Below are 18,743 nucleotides of genomic sequence, written 5' to 3'. Positions count from 1 at the left end.
CCGTAAACTGCTAAAATATAAATTCAATGTTTAATAATTTGATCACATTTGAAAGATCTCAGGGACCTCCCTGGTGGTCCCGTGGCGAAGAATTCGCGCTCCCAATGCAGGGGCCCGGGATCGATCCCTGGTCAGGGAACTTGATCTCATATGCCGCAGCTGAGTGTTTGCATGCCACAACGAAGACCTGGCGCAGCCAAACAAACAAAATAAATAAATAAATATTTTAAAAAACGCAAAAGATCTCCGAGAAGTCCGCTATTTACAACACAGTGGTATACTCTTATATGTAATAAAAGACCTCTTTAGGAGTACACACCACTGCTCTCTAACTTATCTGCTGTAAATTCATTTACACTTTGATAGTTGCATTTTCAAGAGCATAGCATAATTGTGAGAAAATTTTAAATAATTTCCCCCAAATAGATACAGGTTTTAGACAATCCAGTTCATCTAAAAATAAAATGTATGTTCATTTTTAAAAGTATATAATTGAGAAAAAAATGAAGAAGAAGGTCAATATTATTACCAGGTGCTGTTAGATTTTGTTGCCTAATGTTCCAGGTATTTTTTAGGCATAAAAACACATAGGGGGCTTCCCTGGTGGCGCAGTGGTTGAGAATCCGCCTGCCAATGCAGGGGACACAGGTTCGAACCCTGGTCTGGGAAGATCCCACATGCCGCGGAGCTACGAGGCCCGTGAGCCACAACTACTGAGCCTGCGCGTCTGGAGCCTGTGCTCCGCAACAAGGGAGGCCGCGACAGTGAGAGGCCCCCGCACCGCGATAAAGAGTGGCCCCCGCTTGCCGCAACTACAGAAAGCCCTCGCATAGAAACGAAGACCCAACACAGCCAAAAATAAATAAATAAATAAATTTTAAAAAACCACATAGACACGGACACACAGAAAACATATTCCCTCACAAGATAAGTTCATATTTTACTGCTTCCTTATTTTTTACTTAAAAATGACAGGACCATTGCATGAGGTTTCCTAATAGGTTTACAGTCGTCAACTATTTTTGGTATTTCTTATATTATGTACTATTTGACTTTTTTCTGATTGACAGCTCATGTCGCTAAGTAGATTATAACCTCTTCAAAGCAGGAACCGCCTTTTATTCCTTTATATTCCCTCAGGGTGGTCAACTCAGTGCCTTATTCACAGTAGATGTTCAAAAAATACTTGTAGATTGGCAGTGATTAACGTGCTTGGAAGAGGCCTTCAATGCCCAGTTCCTGAGCACAAAGATAAGCAGCCCTGGAGAGCCAGTATGGATTTAATATCCACACAAGTCGACGTTGTGAATAACATTCTAAATAACAGTCAGCTCTGTAATACACAGAAGGGAGTGTATATTACCTGAAGAAGCAGTTCTACTTGGTCACAAAATATGACAGTTCCTCTGCGCAGAGGAACGTCTCTCCGATCATAGTAAGAGGAAATCTTTGGCTTAAATGCTTAATGTCAGGGGGCTTGCGTTCTCCTGGGTCTTTTCTGAACATCAGTGGTTATAAGGACATTTAGAAACGTATTTGATCTTTCATTACTCATTGCTCCTTAGTTTCAGAAACAGGCGATTGGCCAGATGCCACTCAAGGTTCCTTCCACCTCTAACATACTGGGCTTTCTGTGCTGTGCTAGCAGGTGTGAGTTCAGTGAATGAATACTCAGACTGGGAATATAGGTGGTAACCCCAGTGTAGACTCCTTACTGGTCATTTTGGAAGAACATTTCTCAGGTGTGCGGCACCTGTCTGGAACCGTGGGCATCTGTGACTCTGTATATGTGATGAAGATATAGCTGTGCCCACCTTCCTTAGCTACTGTGTCCTATAAATGCCATCTACAATGGTAAGAAGGAAACTACCCAGACTTAGGGTATTTTAGAGAACAATTTAAGAGGATTATTCTGTATCTTGCTTTCAATGTCTCTGGAAAATTCAGACAGAATCTCCTTAAAGGAAATATCACGAGACCATGATTTCTATGCTGGGAGTGCCTGAATTTATTAGAAAACCAACAACATGACATAGGAGGGAGCTGGGGTCTTGAGAGGACAGGATATTCTTCATCAGTAGTTCATTTGAAAAGGGTCTTCAGTGCCTCTTAAAAGCTAGTTTGAAGAGAGGAGGAAGGGGCTTCTCGAGAAGAGACCTGCCACCTTCTGCTGTGAAGCAGTGGGACAGCAGGATGGAGCCGGCCGTCTCTGGGGGACCCTTAGTGACGATGTGCTCCTTGGATGCACTGCTCAGCAGCAGGAGGAAGTCCTGCAGGTGGGCCAGCAGGGGTCCGGCTGGCAGCAGGGCTGGCGGCAGCACGGGGACTGCACAGAGACGGGATGGCAGCAGGTGGTGGTCCAGCAGCAGGGGCGGCAGACCACGGCCTGGCAGGACGTGGGGCAGCAGGTGATGGGGCGGCAGCAGCCGTCCTGCAGGCTGCACGGGGTGTAGCAGACTGGGCGGCAGCAGGGCTCACAGATGGGGCGCGTGCAGCGGGGCACGCAGGTCACGGGGCGGCACACGGTGGTCTTGCAGGACACTGGGCGGCAGCAGCGGGGGTCGTGGCAGCAGCGGGGCTGGAAGCAGCCTCCGGCACAGCCCAGGGAGCAGGAGATGGGGCGGAAGCAGGAGCCGGTCATGGCGGTGTCTGGGGCTGAGTTGGCTTGAGCTGGTGAGAGGAGTTGAGAGTTCTCAGGTGTGAATGTCTTCCTCCTGCTCTGGGCCCTTTACATACCCTGGTCAGCTGCTGATGACCCCTCTTGTTTATCTTTTGGCCAATTAAGTAGACATTTGTTTTGACTAATGATTGCATTGCTGGTGAAATACTCATGATCTCATTAAAGAACATGTGTTACATCCCTAAATATGGATGTATTCACGCTGTTCATCATCAAAACCTCAGCACTCCTCTGCACCATTTGAAGGGACAGCAGCTCTTCATGCTTATTCTGAGTAGATGGGACCTGACAAATCCTGGGCAAAAGGGGCCTAAAGGGGCTGCGTTTTTAAAGAAATTAAACATATAAGGGTTTCTAGAGCACTGACTAGATCCTATCCTTGACCCCCAAGAGATCCCCTGAAACACCTACATGTGAATCAGACGGCTGTCAGACACAGTCTTTTGTGTGGATTCCTTGGGAAAACATTTATGTTTCACTTGATGTATAGTGAAATGTACATGCCTTGAATAGTACTGCAGCTCATATGCTTGTATTGGAAAGGCAAAAGTGTATTTTCATAAACCAAGTGAGTATTAGAATAAAATATCCAAGAGTGCCATCATTTTTTTTTCTTTTTCATTTTTCCAGCGCATGTTGCGGCATCTCTGATCTGGCTGGTCACAGAATATTGATTTTCTCTGAGGCATGACATGTTTTATACTCGCCTGTCTTGTGTATGTGATATGGAATCGTGTAATGAGAAGTTTTATCTTACTATACCTTGACATGGGTGCTACAACTATGAAGGGATAAGACAGAGGTTTGTTCTCCATCACAGATGTAGAAAACAAATTTATGGTCGCCAGAAGGGAAAGGCAGGGCGGGATAATTGGAACATTGGGATTGACATGTACACACTACTATATATAAAATAGATAACTAACAAGGACCTACTGTATAGCACAGGGAACTCTCCTCAGTACTCTGTAATGACCTGTATGGGAGAAGAATCTAAAAAAGTGTGGATATATGTATATGAATAACTGATTCACTTTGCTGTACAGCAGAAAGTAACACAACATTGAAAATCAACTCTACTCCAATAAAAATTAATTTCAAAAAAAGACAGGATTTTTCAGCAAACAGTGTACACGTATATGATACACTGTTCAAAGCAGTGGATTGGGGAGGTAGCGCGGCTGTTCTGTGATGGTCCGGCTAGAAGTGTGATTGATGGACGTGCTTCTTTGGGAATCGTTGCCAACGGCAGTTGAGGAGTTGCGAGGGGAAAACGGGCTCATTACTTTTCACCTTTACTCCTATGATTCACCAGACAGGGTTTTGGATCACTTTAGGATCATTTCCATAATTCAAAAGAATGTGCCTCAGGCCCCAGGAGCTAAAGCTTCCCAAATGGAATTTCAAACATAATGTCAAAACTTATAAAGAAATGCAAATTGACTGAATGTAAATTGACACAATTGGGGAAACAGAGGAGGGAGAAATCAAGTACAATCTCATCGATGTAGACCTTCAACTCTCTCTCTCTCACGTTCTGTTGTCCATGGGCACTCGTGATTTTTTCAAAGCGGTAACCAGAGCCTAGATTAAAAAAACTTGTATATTCTGCTCTCTTTTCTCTTTTTTTCCCCAGCTTTCTTGAGATATAATTGACATATAACATTGTGTCATGTTAGGTGCACATTGTGATGGTCTGATACACATGTATATTGCAAAATCTTTACCACAAAAAGGTTAGTTAACAGATCCTTCACCTTACGTAACTATCCTTTTGTGTTGTTATGATGCGAACATTAAAGCTCTACTTTCATAGCACCTTTTGAGTAGACAGTATACAGTTGACCCGTGCACAACACGAGTTTGGACTGCACGGGTTGACTTATAAGCAGATGTTTTTCAGTAGTAAGTACTACAGTACCATACGACCTAAGGTTGGTTTCATCATGGAGAGGGAGGAAATGCAAGTACAGAGAAACCATAGATACAGAATCTCGGATATGGAGGGCAGAGGGTCGGTGCCCCTAACCCCAGAGTAGTTCAAGGGTCAACTATGCTATTGTTAACATAGTCACCGTGCTGTTCATTAGATCCTCAGAATTCACTCATCTCGTAACTGGAAGTTTGTATCTTTTGACCAACATCTCCCCATTTCTCCTATCCCTCAGCCCCTTGCAATTACCTTTCTAGTCTATGTTTCTTTGAGCTTGATGGTTTTGATTCCACGTGTAAGTGATATATAATATTTATCTTTCTCTGTTTGACTAATTTCACTCAGCATAATGCCTTCAGGGTCCATCCATGTTATCCCAAAAGGCAGAATTTCCTTCTTTTTATGGGTGAATTATATGTAGGAAACATTTTGTTTATCCATTCATCTGTTGTTGGACGTTTAGCTTGTTTCAATGTCTTGGCAGTTATGAATAATGCTCTCAAGTACATGGGAGTGCAGATATCACTTTGAGATAGTGATTTCATCTCATTTGGATGTATTCTAAGATGTGAGATTACCGGATCATAGGGTAGTTCTATTTTTAAATGTTTGAGGAGCCTCCATACTGTTTTCCATAGTAGCTGTACCAATTTACATTCCTACCAACAGTGCATCAGGGTTCCCTTTTCTCCACATCCTCACCAGCATTTGTTATCTCTTGTCTTCTTGATAATACCCATTCTAACAGGTGTGAGGTGATATCACATTGTGGTTTTGATTTGCATCTCCCTGGTGATTAGTGATGTTGAACACCTTTTCATGTACTTGTTGACCATCTCTATGCCTTCTTTGAAAAACTGTTTACAAATCCTCTACCCGTTTGTTAAGTGAATTGGTTTTTGGTTTTGTCTTGTTTTGTGTTGTTCTGGTGTTATTTAGGAGTTCCTTAATTTTTTGGCTATTAACTGCTTATCAGATATATAGTTTGCAAATATTTTCTCCCATTCAGTGGGCTGCCTTTTCATTTTGTTGATGATTTCTTTTGCTCTGTAGAAGCTTTTTAGTTGGATGTAGTTCCATTTGCTGGCTTTTGCGTTTCTTGCTTGTGCTTTGCTCTTTTCAAGCCACATTGTCTCATAATCAAGTTTTCCTGTTGCTGCGGGTGGGGCATCTTCCTAATGATCTCATTTTGTGCAAGGAGAACCTCTCTGGAGGATCACCTCAGTTAAGAAGACGAATTTCCCCACTCCAAACACTTCTGAGCCCAAATTGTTCCAAAATGATTTTTCTCTCCCTTTTGTAAAGATCCACAAAGATGAAGAGTTCACTAGCCCTTCAGTAGGCAATTCTGGTGTTTATTCAGTCTAAGACACTCATCCTACCCCATGCCCAATTTCATTTCCAGGCAGAGAAAATATGGGTCATGTGTGAATAATTCATGTCCCCATACTCTGTGAATTGACACTGGTGGCAAGTCATGTGCTATTTTCTGATGCCACTTATCCTAAAACCATACAACACTCATTAAATACTTTGCCACTTACTATGGGTCCTTGGGTCTTGAGGGATAATAAAGATATGTAATCAAGATTGTTGTGAAGATTAAGTGAGCTAATAAGTGTGAAGCAGTAAGAACAGCGCCTGGCACTTAGTGTCTTATATTTGTTAAGTTAGTAAATATATTTTAATAGGTCATGTTACACTGGTGCCTTATAAACTCCAAATTTTGAACTCAGAACAAAGATGAAAGTTTTTCATATGGCAAATGGCCAGTTCTCTGCTCAGATCACCACAGAATAGATATTGAATAAGATCTTTCAGTGGGGAGTTTCATTAACAGAGTAAAATAAAAATACCTTGGAGGAAGATATAGAGCTCCCTCTATGTGAACACCAGTCTCGGTATAGGGGAGTCAGGCTATCGATGTAGAACTGACAAGACAAATATGTGTCAGAATTGTGGAGAGTGGATTAACCCTACTGAAAGTACCTCAACCCATGCAAGAGAGTGAGGTCTTAGAAAAACATCCTTAAAAGAAAAGGCTGAAAACCAGACAGGTTCTTAGTGGTGATGGGCAACAGGTTTTGCATAAGGAATGCTAGGGCTTTATTTAACCCAACAATTTCCAACCATCACATTGTGAACAAATTTTAACATGAAAAATACTGGCTTGTTGAGTTCTCAATTCTCACTTGTCTATACAAATGGAGAAAAACAATTGTACATATAATCTGAAACAGCTAGCAATGTTTAAACATTCTTCATTCGGAACATAGCAAAATTGCCCCTTGCTTTATGCAATTGAGATGACCGTAAACTGCTAAAATATAAATTCAATGTTTAATAATTTGATCACATTTGAAAGATCTCAGGGACCTCCCTGGTGGTCCCGTGGCGAAGAATTCGCGCTCCCAATGCAGGGGCCCGGGATCGATCCCTGGTCAGGGAACTTGATCTCATATGCCGCAGCTGAGTGTTTGCATGCCACAACGAAGACCTGGCGCAGCCAAACAAACAAAATAAATAAATAAATATTTTAAAAAACGCAAAAGATCTCCGAGAAGTCCGCTATTTACAACACAGTGGTATACTCTTATATGTAATAAAAGACCTCTTTAGGAGTACACACCACTGCTCTCTAACTTATCTGCTGTAAATTCATTTACACTTTGATAGTTGCATTTTCAAGAGCATAGCATAATTGTGAGAAAATTTTAAATAATTTCCCCCAAATAGATACAGGTTTTAGACAATCCAGTTCATCTAAAAATAAAATGTATGTTCATTTTTAAAAGTATATAATTGAAAAAAAAATGAAGAAGAAGATCAATATTATTACCAGGTGCTGTTAGATTTTGTTGCCTAATATTCCAGGTATTTTTTAGGCATAAAAACACATAGGGGGCTTCCCTGGTGGCGCAGTGGTTGAGAATCTGCCTGCCAATGCAGGGGACACGGGTTCGAACCCTGGTCTGGGAAGATCCCACATGCCGCAGAGCTACGAGGCCCGTGAGCCACAACTACTGAGCCTGCGCGTCTGGAGCCTGTGCTCCGCAACAAGGGAGGCCGCGACAGTGAGAGGCCCCCGCACCGCGATAAAGAGTGGCCCCCGCTTGCCGCAACTACAGAAAGCCCTCGCATAGAAACGAAGACCCAACACAGCCAAAAATAAATAAATAAATAAATTTTAAAAAACCACATAGACACGGACACACAGAAAACATATTCCCTCACAAGATAAGTTCATATTTTACTGCTTCCTTATTTTTTACTTAAAAATGACAGGACCATTGCATGAGGTTTCCTAATAGGTTTACAGTCGTCAACTATTTTTGGTATTTCTTATATTATGTACTATTTGACTTTTTTCTGATTGACACCTCATGTCGCTAAGTAGATTATAACCTCTTCAAAGCAGGAACCCCCTTTTATTCCTTTATAGTCCCTGAGGGTGGTCAACTCAGTGCCTTATTCACAGTAGATGTTCAAAAAATACTTGTAGATTGGCAGTGATTAACGTGTTTGGAAGAGGCCTTCAATGCCCAGTTCCTGAGCACAAAGATAAGCAGCCCTGGAGAGCCAGTATGGATTTAATATCCACACAAGTCGACGTTGTGAATAACATTCTAAATAACAGTCAGCGCTGTAATACACAGAAGGGAGTGTATATTACCTGAAGAAGCAGTTCTACTTGGTCACAAAATATGACAGTTCCTCTGCGCAGAGGAACGTCTCTCCGATCATAGTAAGAGGAAATCTTTGGCTTAAATGCTTAATGTCAGGGGGCTTGCGTTCTCCTGGGTCTTTTCTGAACATCAGTGGTTATAAGGACATTTAGAAACGTATTTGATCTTTCATTACTCATTGCTCCTTAGTTTCAGAAACAGGCGATTGGCCAGATGCCACTCAAGGTTCCTTCCACCTCTAACATACTGGGCTTTCTGTGCTGTGCTAGCAGGTGTGAGTTCAGTGAATGAATACTCAGACTGGGAATATAGGTGGTAACCCCAGTGTAGACTCCTTACTGGTCATTTTGGAAGAACATTTCTCAGGTGTGCGGCACCTGTCTGGAACCGTGGGCATCTGTGACTCTGTATATGTGATGAAGATATAGCTGTGCCCACCTTCCTTAGCTACTGTGTCCTATAAATGCCATCTACAATGGTAAGAAGGAAACTACCCAGACTTAGGGTATTTTAGAGAACAATTTAAGAGGATTATTCTGTATCTTGCTTTCAATGTCTCTGGAAAATTCAGACAGAATCTCCTTAAAGGAAATATCACAAAGACCATGATTTCTATGCTGGGAGTGCTGAATTTATTAGAAAACCAACAACATGATATAGGAGGGAGCTGGGGTCTTGAGAGGACAGGATATTCTTCATCAGTAGTTCATTTGAAAAGGGTCTTCAGTGCCTCTTAAAAGCTAGTTTGAAGAGAGGAGGAAGGGGCCTCTCGAGAAGAGACCTGCCACCTTCTGCTGTGAAGCAGTGGGACAGCAGGATGGAGCCGGCCGTCTCTGGGGGACCCTTAGTGACGATGTGCTCCTAGGACGCACTGCTCAGCAGCAGGAGGAAGTCCTGCAGGTGGGCCAGCAGGGGTCCGGCTGGCAGCAGGGCTGGCGGCAGCACGGGGACTGCACAGAGACGGGATGGCAGCAGGTGGTGGTCCAGCAGCAGGGGCGGCAGACCACGGCCTGGCAGGACGTGGGGCAGCAGGTGATGGGGCGGCAGCAGCCGTCCTGCAGGCTGCACGGGGCGTAGCAGACTGGGCGGCAGCAGGGCTCACAGATGGGGCGCGTGCAGCGGGGCACGCAGGTCACGGGGCGGCACACGGTGGTCTTGCAGGACACTGGGCGGCAGCAGCGGGGGTCGTGGCAGCAGCGGGGCTGGAAGCAGCCTCCGGCACAGCCCAGGGAGCAGGAGATGGGGCGGAAGCAGGAGCCGGTCATGGCGGTGTCTGGGGCTGAGTTGGCTTGAGCTGGTGAGAGGAGTTGAGAGTTCTCAGGTGTGAATGTCTTCCTCCTGCTCTGGGCCCTTTATATACCCTGGTCAGCTGCTGATGACCCCTCTTGTTTATCTTTTGGCCAATTAAGTAGACATTTGTTTTGACTAATGATTGCATTGCTGGTGAAATACTCATGATCTCATTAAAGAACATGTGTTACATCCCTAAATATGGATGTATTCACGCTGTTCATCATCAAAACCTCAGCACTCCTCTGCGCCATTTGAAGGGACAGCAGCTCTTCATGCTTATTCTGAGTAGATGGGACCTGGCAAATCCTGGGCAAAAGGGGCCTAAAGGGGCTGCATTTTTAAAGAAATTAAACATATAAGGGTTTCTAGAGCACTGACTAGATCGTATCCTTGACCCCCAAGAGATCCCCTGAAACACCTACATGTGAATCAGACAGGTGTCAGACACAGTCTTTTGTGTGGATTCCTTGGGAAAACATTTATGTTTCACTTGATGTATACTGAAATGTACATGCCTTGAATAGTACTGCAGCTCATATGCTTGTATTGGAAAGGCAAAAGTTTATTTTCATAAACCAAGTGAGTATTAGAATAAAATATCCAAGAGTGCCATCATTTTTTTTTTCTTTTTCATTTTTCCAGCGCATGTTGCGGCATCTCTGATCTGGCTGGTCACAGAATATTGATTTTCTCTGAGGCATGACATGTTTTATACTCGCCTGTCTTGTGTATGTGATATGGAATCGTGTAATGAGAAGTTTTATCTTACTATACCTTGACATGGGTGCTACAACTCTGAAGGGATAAGACAGAGGTTTGTTCTCCATCACAGATGTAGAAAACAAATTTATGGTCGCCAGAAGGGAAAGGCAGGGAGGGATAATTGGAACATTGGGATTGACATGTACACACTACTATATATAAAATAGATAACTAATAAGGACCTACTGTATAGCACAGGGAACTCTACTCAGTACTCTGTAATGACCTGTATGGGAGAAGAATCTAAAAAAGTGTGGATATATGTATATGAATAACTGATTCACATTGCTGTACAGCAGAAAGTAACACAACATTGAAAATCAACTCTACTCCAATAAAAATTAATTTCAAAAAAAGACAGGATTTTTCAGCAAACAGTGTACACGTATATGATACACTGTTCAAAGCAGTGGATTGGGGAGGTAGCGCAGCTGTTCTGTGATGGTCCGGCTAGAAGTGTGATTGATGGACGTGCTTCTTTGGGAATCGTTGCCAAGGGCAGTTGAGGAGTTGCGAGGGGAAAACGGGCTCATTACTTTTCACCTTTACTCCTATGATTCACCAGACAGGGTTTTGGATCACTTTAGGATCATTTCCATAATTCAAAAGAATGTGCCTCAGGCCCCAGGAGCTAAAGCTTCCCAAATGGAATTTCAAACATAATGTCAAAACTTATAAAGAAATGCAAATTGACTGAATGTAAATTGACACAATTGGGGAAACAGAGGAGGGAGAAATCAAGTACAATCTCATCGATGTAGACCTTCAACTCTCTCTCTCTCACGTTCTGTTGTCCATGGGCACTCGTGATTTTTTCAAAGCGGTAACCAGAGCCTAGATTTAAAAAACTTGTATATTCTGCTCTCTTTTCTCTTTTTTTCCCCAGCTTTCTTGAGATATAATTGACATATAACATTGTGTCATGTTAGGTGCACATTGTGATGGTCTGATACACATGTATATTGCAAAATCTTTACCACAAAAAGGTTAGTTAACAGATCCTTCACCTTACGTAACTATCCTTTTGTGTTGTTATGATGCGAACATTAAAGCTCTACTTTCATAGCACCTTTTGAGTAGACAGTATACAGTTGACCCGTGCACAACACGAGTTTGGACTGCACGGGTCGACTTGTAAGCAGATGTTTTTCAGTAGTAAGTACTACAGTACCATACGACCTAAGGTTGGTTTCATCATGGAGAGGGAGGAAATGCAAGTACAGAGAAACCATAGATACAGAATCTCGGATATGGAGGGCAGAGGGTCGGTGCCCCTAACCCCAGAGTAGTTCAAGGGTCAACTATGCTATTGTTAACATAGTCACCGTGCTGTTCATTAGATCCTCAGAATTCACTCATCTCGTAACTGGAAGTTTGTATCTTTTGACCAACATCTCCCCATTTCTCCTATCCCTCAGCCCCTTGCAATTACCTTTCTAGTCTATGTTTCTTTGAGCTTGATGGTTTTGATTCCACGTGTAAGTGATATATAATATTTATCTTTCTCTGTTTGACTTATTTCACTCAACATAATGCCTTCAGGGTCCATCCATGTTATCCCAAAAGGCAGAATTTCCTTCTTTTTATGGGTGAATTATATGTAGAAAACATTTTGTTTATCCATTCATCTGTTGTTGGACGTTTAGCTTGTTTCAATGTCTTGGCAGTTATGAATAATGCTCTCATGTACATGGGAGTGCAGATATCACTTTGAGATAGTGATTTCATCTCATTTGGATGTATTCTAAGATGTGAGATTACCGGATCATAGGGTAGTTCTATTTTTAAATGTTTGAGGAGCCTCCATACTGTTTTCCACAGTAGCTGTACCAATTTACATTCCTACCAACAGTGCATCAGGGTTCCCTTTTCTCCACATCCTCACCAGCATTTGTTATCTCTTGTCTTCTTGATAATACCCATTCTAACAGGTGTGAGGTGATATCACATTGTGGTTTTGATTTGCATCTCCCTGGTGATTAGTGATGTTGAACACCTTTTCATGTACTTGTTGACCATCTCTATGCCTTCTTTGAAAAAATGTTTACAAATCCTCTACCCGTTTGTTAAGTGAATTGGTTTTTGGTTTTGTCTTGTTTTGTGTTGTTCTGGTGTTATTTAGGAGTTCCTTAATCTTTTGGCTATTAACTGCTTATCAGATATATAGTTTGCAAATATTTTCTCCCATTCAGTGGGCTGCCTTTTCATTTTGTTGATGATTTCTTTTGCTCTGTAGAAGCTTTTTAGTTGGATGTAGTTCCATTTGCTGGCTTTTGCGTTTCTTGCTTGTGCTTTGCTCTTTTCAAGCCACATTGTCTCATAATCACGTTTTCCTGTTGCTGGGGGTGGGGCATCTTCCTAATGATCTCATTTTGTGCAAGGAGAACCTCTCTGGAGGATCACCTCAGTTAAGAAGACGAATTTCCCCACTCCAAACACTTCTGAGCCCAAATTGTTCCAAAATGATTTTTCTCTCCCTTTTGTAAAGATCCACAAAGATGAAGAGTTCACTAGCCCTTCAGTAGGCAATTCTGGTGTTTATTCAGTCTAAGACACTCATCCTACCCCATGCCCAATTTCATTTCCAGGCAGAGAAAATATGGGTCATGTGTGAATAATTCATGTCCCCATACTCTGTGAATTGACACTGGTGGCAAGTCATGTGCTATTTTCTGATGCCACTTATCCTAAAACCATACAACACTCATTAAATACTTTGCCACTTACTATGGGTCCTTGGGTCTTGAGGGATAATAAAGATATGTAATCAAGGTTGTTGTGAAGATTAAGTGAGCTAATAAGTGTGAAGCAGTAAGAACAGCGCCTGGCACTTAGTGTCTTATATTTGTTAAGTTAGTAAATATATTTTAATAGGTCATGTTACACTGGTGCCTTATAAACTCCAAATTTTGAACTCAGAACAAAGATGAAAGTTTTTCATATGGCAAATGGCCAGTTCTCTGCTCAAATCACCACAGAATAGATATTGAATAAGATCTTTCAGTGGGGAGTTTCATTAACAGAGTAAAATAAAAATACCTTGGAGGAAGATATAGAGCTCCCTCTATGTGAACACCAGTCTCGGTATAGGGGAGTCAGGCTATCGATGTAGAACTGACAAGACAAATATGTGTCAGAATTATGGAGAGTGGATTAACCCTACTGAAAGTACCTCAACCCATGCAAGAGAGTGAGGTCTTAGAAAAACATCCTTAAAAGAAAAGGCTGAAAACCAGACAGGTTCTTAGTGGTGATGGGCAACAGGTTTTGCATAAGGAATGCTAGGGCTTTATTTAACCCAACAATTTCCAACCATCACATTGTGAACAAATTTTAACATGAAAAATACTGGCTTGTTGAGTTCTCAATTCTCAATTGTCTATACAAATGGAGAAAAACAATTGTACATATAATCTGAAACAGCTAGCAATGTTTAAAAATTCTTCATTCGGAACATAGCAAAAGTGCCCCTTGCTTTATGCAATTGAGATGACCATAAACTGCTAAAATATAAATTCAATGTTTAATAATTTGATCACATTTGAAAGATCTCAGGGACCTCCCTGGTGGTCCCGTGGCGAAGAATTCGCACTCCCAATGCAGGGGCCCGGGATCGATCCCTGGTCAGGGAACTTGATCTCATATGCCGCAGCTGAGTGTTTGCATGCCACAACGAAGACCTGGCGCAGCCAAACAAATAAAATAAATAAATAAATATTTTAAGAAATGCAAAAGATCTCCGAGAAGTCCGCTATTTACAACACAGTGGTATACTCTTATATGTAATAAAAGACCTCTTTAGGAGTACAAACCACTGCTCTCTAACTTATCTGCTGTAAATTCATTTACACTTTGATAGTTGCATTTTCAAGAGCATAGCATAATTGTGAGAAAATTTTAAATAACTTCCCCCAAATAGATACAGGTTTTAGACAATCCAGTTCATCTAAAAATAAAATGTATGTTCATTTTTAAAAGTATATAATTGAGAAAAAAATGAAGAAGAAGATCAATATTATTACCAGTTACTGTTAGATTTTGTTGCCTAATGTTCCAGGTATTTTTTACGCATAAAAACACATAGGGGGCTTCCCTGGTGGCGCAGTGGTTGAGAATCCGCCTGCCAATGCAGGGGACACGGGTTCAAACCCTGGTCTGGGAAGATCCCACATGCCGCGGAGCTACGAGGCCCGTGAGCCACAACTACTGAGCCTGCGCGTCTGGAGCCTGTGCTCCGTAACAAGGGAGGCCGCGATAGTGAGAGGCCCCCGCACCGCGATAAAGAGTGGCCCCTGCTTGCCGCAACTACAGAAAGCCCTCGCATAGAAACGAAGACCCAACACAGCCAAAAATAAATAAATAAATAAATTTTAAAAAACCACATAGACACGGACACACAGAACACATATTCCCTCACAAGATAAGTTCATATTTTACTGCTTCCTTATTTTTTACTTAAAAATGACAGGACCATTGCATGAGGTTTCCTAATAGGTTTACAGTCGTCAACTATTTTTGGTATTTCTTATATTCTGTACTATTTGACTTTTTTCTGATTGACAGCTCATGTCGCTAAGTAGATTATAACCTCTTCAAAGCAGGAACCCCCTTTTATTCCTTTATAGTCCCTGAGGGTGGTCAACTCAGTGCCTTATTCACAGTAGATGTTCAAAAAATACTTGTAGATTGGCAGTGATTAACGTGCTTGGAAGAGGCCTTCAATGCCCAGTTCCTGAGCACAAAGATAAGCAGCACTGGAGAGCCAGTATGGATTTAATATCCACACAAGTCGACGTTGTGAATAACATTCTAAGTAACAGTCAGCGCTGTAATACACAGAAGGGAGTGTATATTACCTGAAGAAGCAGTTCTACTTGGTCACAAAATATGACAGTTCCTCTGCGCAGAGGAACGTCTCTCCGATCATAGTAAGAGGAAATCTTTGGCTTAAATGCTTAATGTCAGGGGGCTTGCGTTCTCCTGGGTCTTTTGTGAACATCAGTGGTTATAAGGACATTTAGAAACGTATTTGATCTTTCATTACTCATTGCTCCTTAGTTTCAGAAACAGGCGATTGGCCAGATGCCACTCAAGGTTCCTTCCACCTCTAACATACTGGGCTTTCTGTGCTGTGCTAGCAGGTGTGAGATCAGTGAATGAATACTCAGACTGGGAATATAGGTGGTAACCCCAGTGTAGACTCCTTACTGGTCATTTTGGAAGAACATTTCTCAGGTGTGCGGCACCTGTCTGGAACCGTGGGCATCTGTGACTCTGTATATGTGATGAAGATATAGCTGTGCCCACCTTCCTTAGCTACTGTGTCCTATAAATGCCATCTACAATGGTAAGAAGGAAACTACCCAGACTTAGGGTATTTTAGAGAACAATTTAAGAGGATTATTCTGTATCTTGCTTTCAATGTCTCTGGAAAATTCAGACAGAATCTCCTTAAAGGAAATATCACAAAGACCATGATTTCTATGCTGGGAGTGCTGAATTTATTAGAAAACCAACAACATGATATAGGAGGGAGCTGGGGTCTTGAGAGGACAGGATATTCTTCATCAGTAGTTCATTTGAAAAGGGTCTTCAGTGCCTCTTAAAAGCTAGTTTGAAGAGAGGAGGAAGGGGCCTCTCGAGAAGAGACCTGCCACCTTCTGCTGTGAAGCAGTGGGACAGCAGGATGGAGCCGGCCGTCTCTGGGGGACCCTTAGTGACGATGTGCTCCTAGGACGCACTGCTCAGCAGCAGGAGGAAGTCCTGCAGGTGGGCCAGCAGGGGTCCGGCTGGCAGCAGGGCTGGCGGCAGCACGGGGACTGCACAGAGACGGGATGGCAGCAGGTGGTGGTCCAGCAGCAGGGGCGGCAGACCACGGCCTGGCAGGACGTGGGGCAGCAGGTGATGGGGCGGCAGCAGCCGTCCTGCAGGCTGCACGGGGCGTAGCAGACTGGGCGGCAGCAGGGCTCACAGATGGGGCGCGTGCAGCGGGGCACGCAGGTCACGGGGCGGCACACGGTGGTCTTGCAGGACACTGGGCGGCAGCAGCGGGGGTCGTGGCAGCAGCGGGGCTGGAAGCAGCCTCCGGCGCAGCCCAGGGAGCAGGAGATGGGGCGGAAGCAGGAGCCGGTCATGGCGGTGTCTGGGGCTGAGTTGGCTTGAGCTGGTGAGAGGAGTTGAGAGTTCTCAGGTGTGAATGTCTTCCTCCTGCTCTGGGCCCTTTATATACCCTGGTCAGCTGCTGATGACACGCGGTCATTCCTAAATATCTGGGCAATTAAGTGAGGATTTAGCATTGACTAATAGTGGTTTTGGTAACCCTCCACCACATAATATCTATGCATACACACCACAGATATTTTTCATTTTCTTGTATTGTTTATTTTCATCAAATCTACACATAGGTTTAGAGTCTAGTGAATTTTCTTTTGAAATATTCCTAACTCATAAAAAAAGAACGTTTTCTAAATTATATTGGTATCTAATCACTCTACTCTTTGGCCCTGAAGTTAGCATTTTATTTGTGGACTTCAAAGACTTGCAAAATTGCCACCCAAACAGTGACTTTGTATTTACAGCCATGCACATGATGGTAACTGGCTAATCACAGGACTCTAATGCTGCCCAGCAGACACCTGCTTCCCAGGTGTCTCCTTCCGTGACTCACTGAAAGGCAGTTTTGTCGTTTTCCATATGAGGAGGGACCACATGGCACCCAGGATTGCTGCCACCTGGTTTAGTCACTCCTCCCCAGGAGGGCCTGGGTAGTCCTGCTTTGGTTGTTGGTGTCTCCCCATTCACCTCCAGGTGAATTCTGTGCCCTCCTCACCTTCTAAGCCTAGCTCAACTTCTACCTTAATTGTAAAACCCTCATGAAGAATCCATTGCAATTTTTATCTGTGTAATTTATTTGGGATTAGTCATTGCATGTGTGGATTCTGGGAAGGGAGGGCAGAGAATATATAGACCTATCTCCTCATTTTATACGAGGGGTCATGTGGGTTCACCATGGTTACCCAACGGAGTACAGGTCTCCTCATTCCTCAGTAAGCAACTTCTACTATGAGTTTTCTGGTTTTCAGGCTCTGTAGACGATAGTTTTCAGACAGAAGAGAGAGAGAATGTCTCAAGTATTTTTTCCTTCCCCAGTTTTATTGAGATATAATTGACTATCTCAAGTAGCATCTCTAAAAGTGGTACTGGAAGGGAATTAGGAAACGTCTTACCCCAATGACAGATAATCCAAAAGGGCCTCAGGGCTTGCGTGCTGGGTCAGCACGGAGGATCAAAACAGGTCAACTTATTGGAATGGGGAAGAGGGACTGCTTTTTCCCAGGTGTTGGTCTTAAAAGTATAGTCTGGTTTCCCTTGGTAACACATTGTGGCTCTGTGAGATATGCTCTTGTCTAATCCCTTTTATTGTTTTTTATTTGTACCTTCACCCTACACCTTACCCTTTATGAGTTCCATAAATTTACTTCTTTTTCTTAATTGAGATATAGTTGTTGTATACTGTTGTGTTAGTTTCTACTGTACAGCAAAGTGAAGTAGAGTTCCCTGGGCTATACAGCGGGTTCTCATTAGTTATCTATTTTATACATATTAGTGTATATACGTCAATCCCAATCTCCATAAATTTACTTCTTATGTATGAAGTAGCTCTACACTTTTCCTCTGAATTTGAGAAAAAAAAAAAGAATCCTGTCCAGTCAACCATGAAAAAGAAGGTCTGAGGCCTTGCAAACCACTAATCAAATGCTTTTAAAACATCATTTGTCCTAAAATTACCCCCTCAAGCTTCAAGGAGGAGGCTTTTTGTTGTTGTCATGGGGGTATTAATTTTATTTTTGCTTCGATGATACCATGGAAGATATCATGAATGTTAACTGTATCAAGTTCATTCTCTATATTCCTCATGCTAAGATCCCCTCTTGAATCCTTTTATAATATTAGTTGATTTTTACTGTACAGACTAAAAAATTCTCCGAGATAATGTGGCTAGAATTACATGCAATATTCTAGGCCAAGTCACATTATAATTTGATATAAAGGTAATATTTTCTGATTGGTTTACAAATAGCCTTTTTGTTTATGCCTAACATTCTGTGGACATTTTTTGGCCTCAACAGTCCTTTGAACTAGTGTATCATAGTCTTACAAGAAATCTTGTTTTTTTTTCTTAACTAGGCCGTTACTGGAAGCTTATACCCATTTTCCTCTAAGAACAGTTTATAATACTGTTATAAACTGGATTTTTTTTTTCTTCTCAATATATAAGAACTCTAAGTTACCATTTATCGAGTATTAGGTACAGTCCAGGGACTGTAATAGGTATCTTTACCTATCTTATTAATCATCATAACAGTCAACTGAGTTAAATATTATTATC

The 18,743-nt window shown here is 42.4% G+C and overlaps 2 protein-coding genes across 2 annotated transcripts; both read right to left on the bottom strand.

Moving 5' to 3' along the window:
- Positions 1-2,251: 2,251 nt before the first annotated feature.
- LOC130705990 (keratin-associated protein 2-3-like) lies at positions 2,252-2,641 on the bottom strand. The gene has a single exon (XM_057536766.1). The coding sequence runs from the start codon at positions 2,639-2,641 to the stop codon at positions 2,252-2,254; it is 390 nt and encodes a 129-aa protein (XP_057392749.1).
- Positions 2,642-9,174: 6,533 nt separating this feature from the next.
- LOC130705989 (keratin-associated protein 2-3-like) lies at positions 9,175-9,564 on the bottom strand. Its single transcript, XM_057536765.1, has one exon. The coding sequence runs from the start codon at positions 9,562-9,564 to the stop codon at positions 9,175-9,177; it is 390 nt and encodes a 129-aa protein (XP_057392748.1).
- Between the last annotated feature and the right edge of the window lie 9,179 nt (positions 9,565-18,743).

This window comes from Balaenoptera acutorostrata, chromosome 20 (assembly GCF_949987535.1).
Source record: "Balaenoptera acutorostrata chromosome 20, mBalAcu1.1, whole genome shotgun sequence".
Taxonomy (NCBI): Eukaryota; Metazoa; Chordata; class Mammalia; order Artiodactyla; family Balaenopteridae; genus Balaenoptera; species Balaenoptera acutorostrata.
Note: the sequence above shows the minus strand (reverse complement) of the source record. Positions and strands in the feature narration are given on the sequence as shown.

Bases quoted from the DNA above. Each gene is read 5' to 3' on its own strand.
- LOC130705990 (XM_057536766.1), bottom strand. From the start codon at position 2,641: ATGACCGGCTCCTGCTTCCGCCCCATCTCCTGCTCCCTGGGCTGTGCC.
- LOC130705989 (XM_057536765.1), bottom strand. From the start codon at position 9,564: ATGACCGGCTCCTGCTTCCGCCCCATCTCCTGCTCCCTGGGCTGTGCC.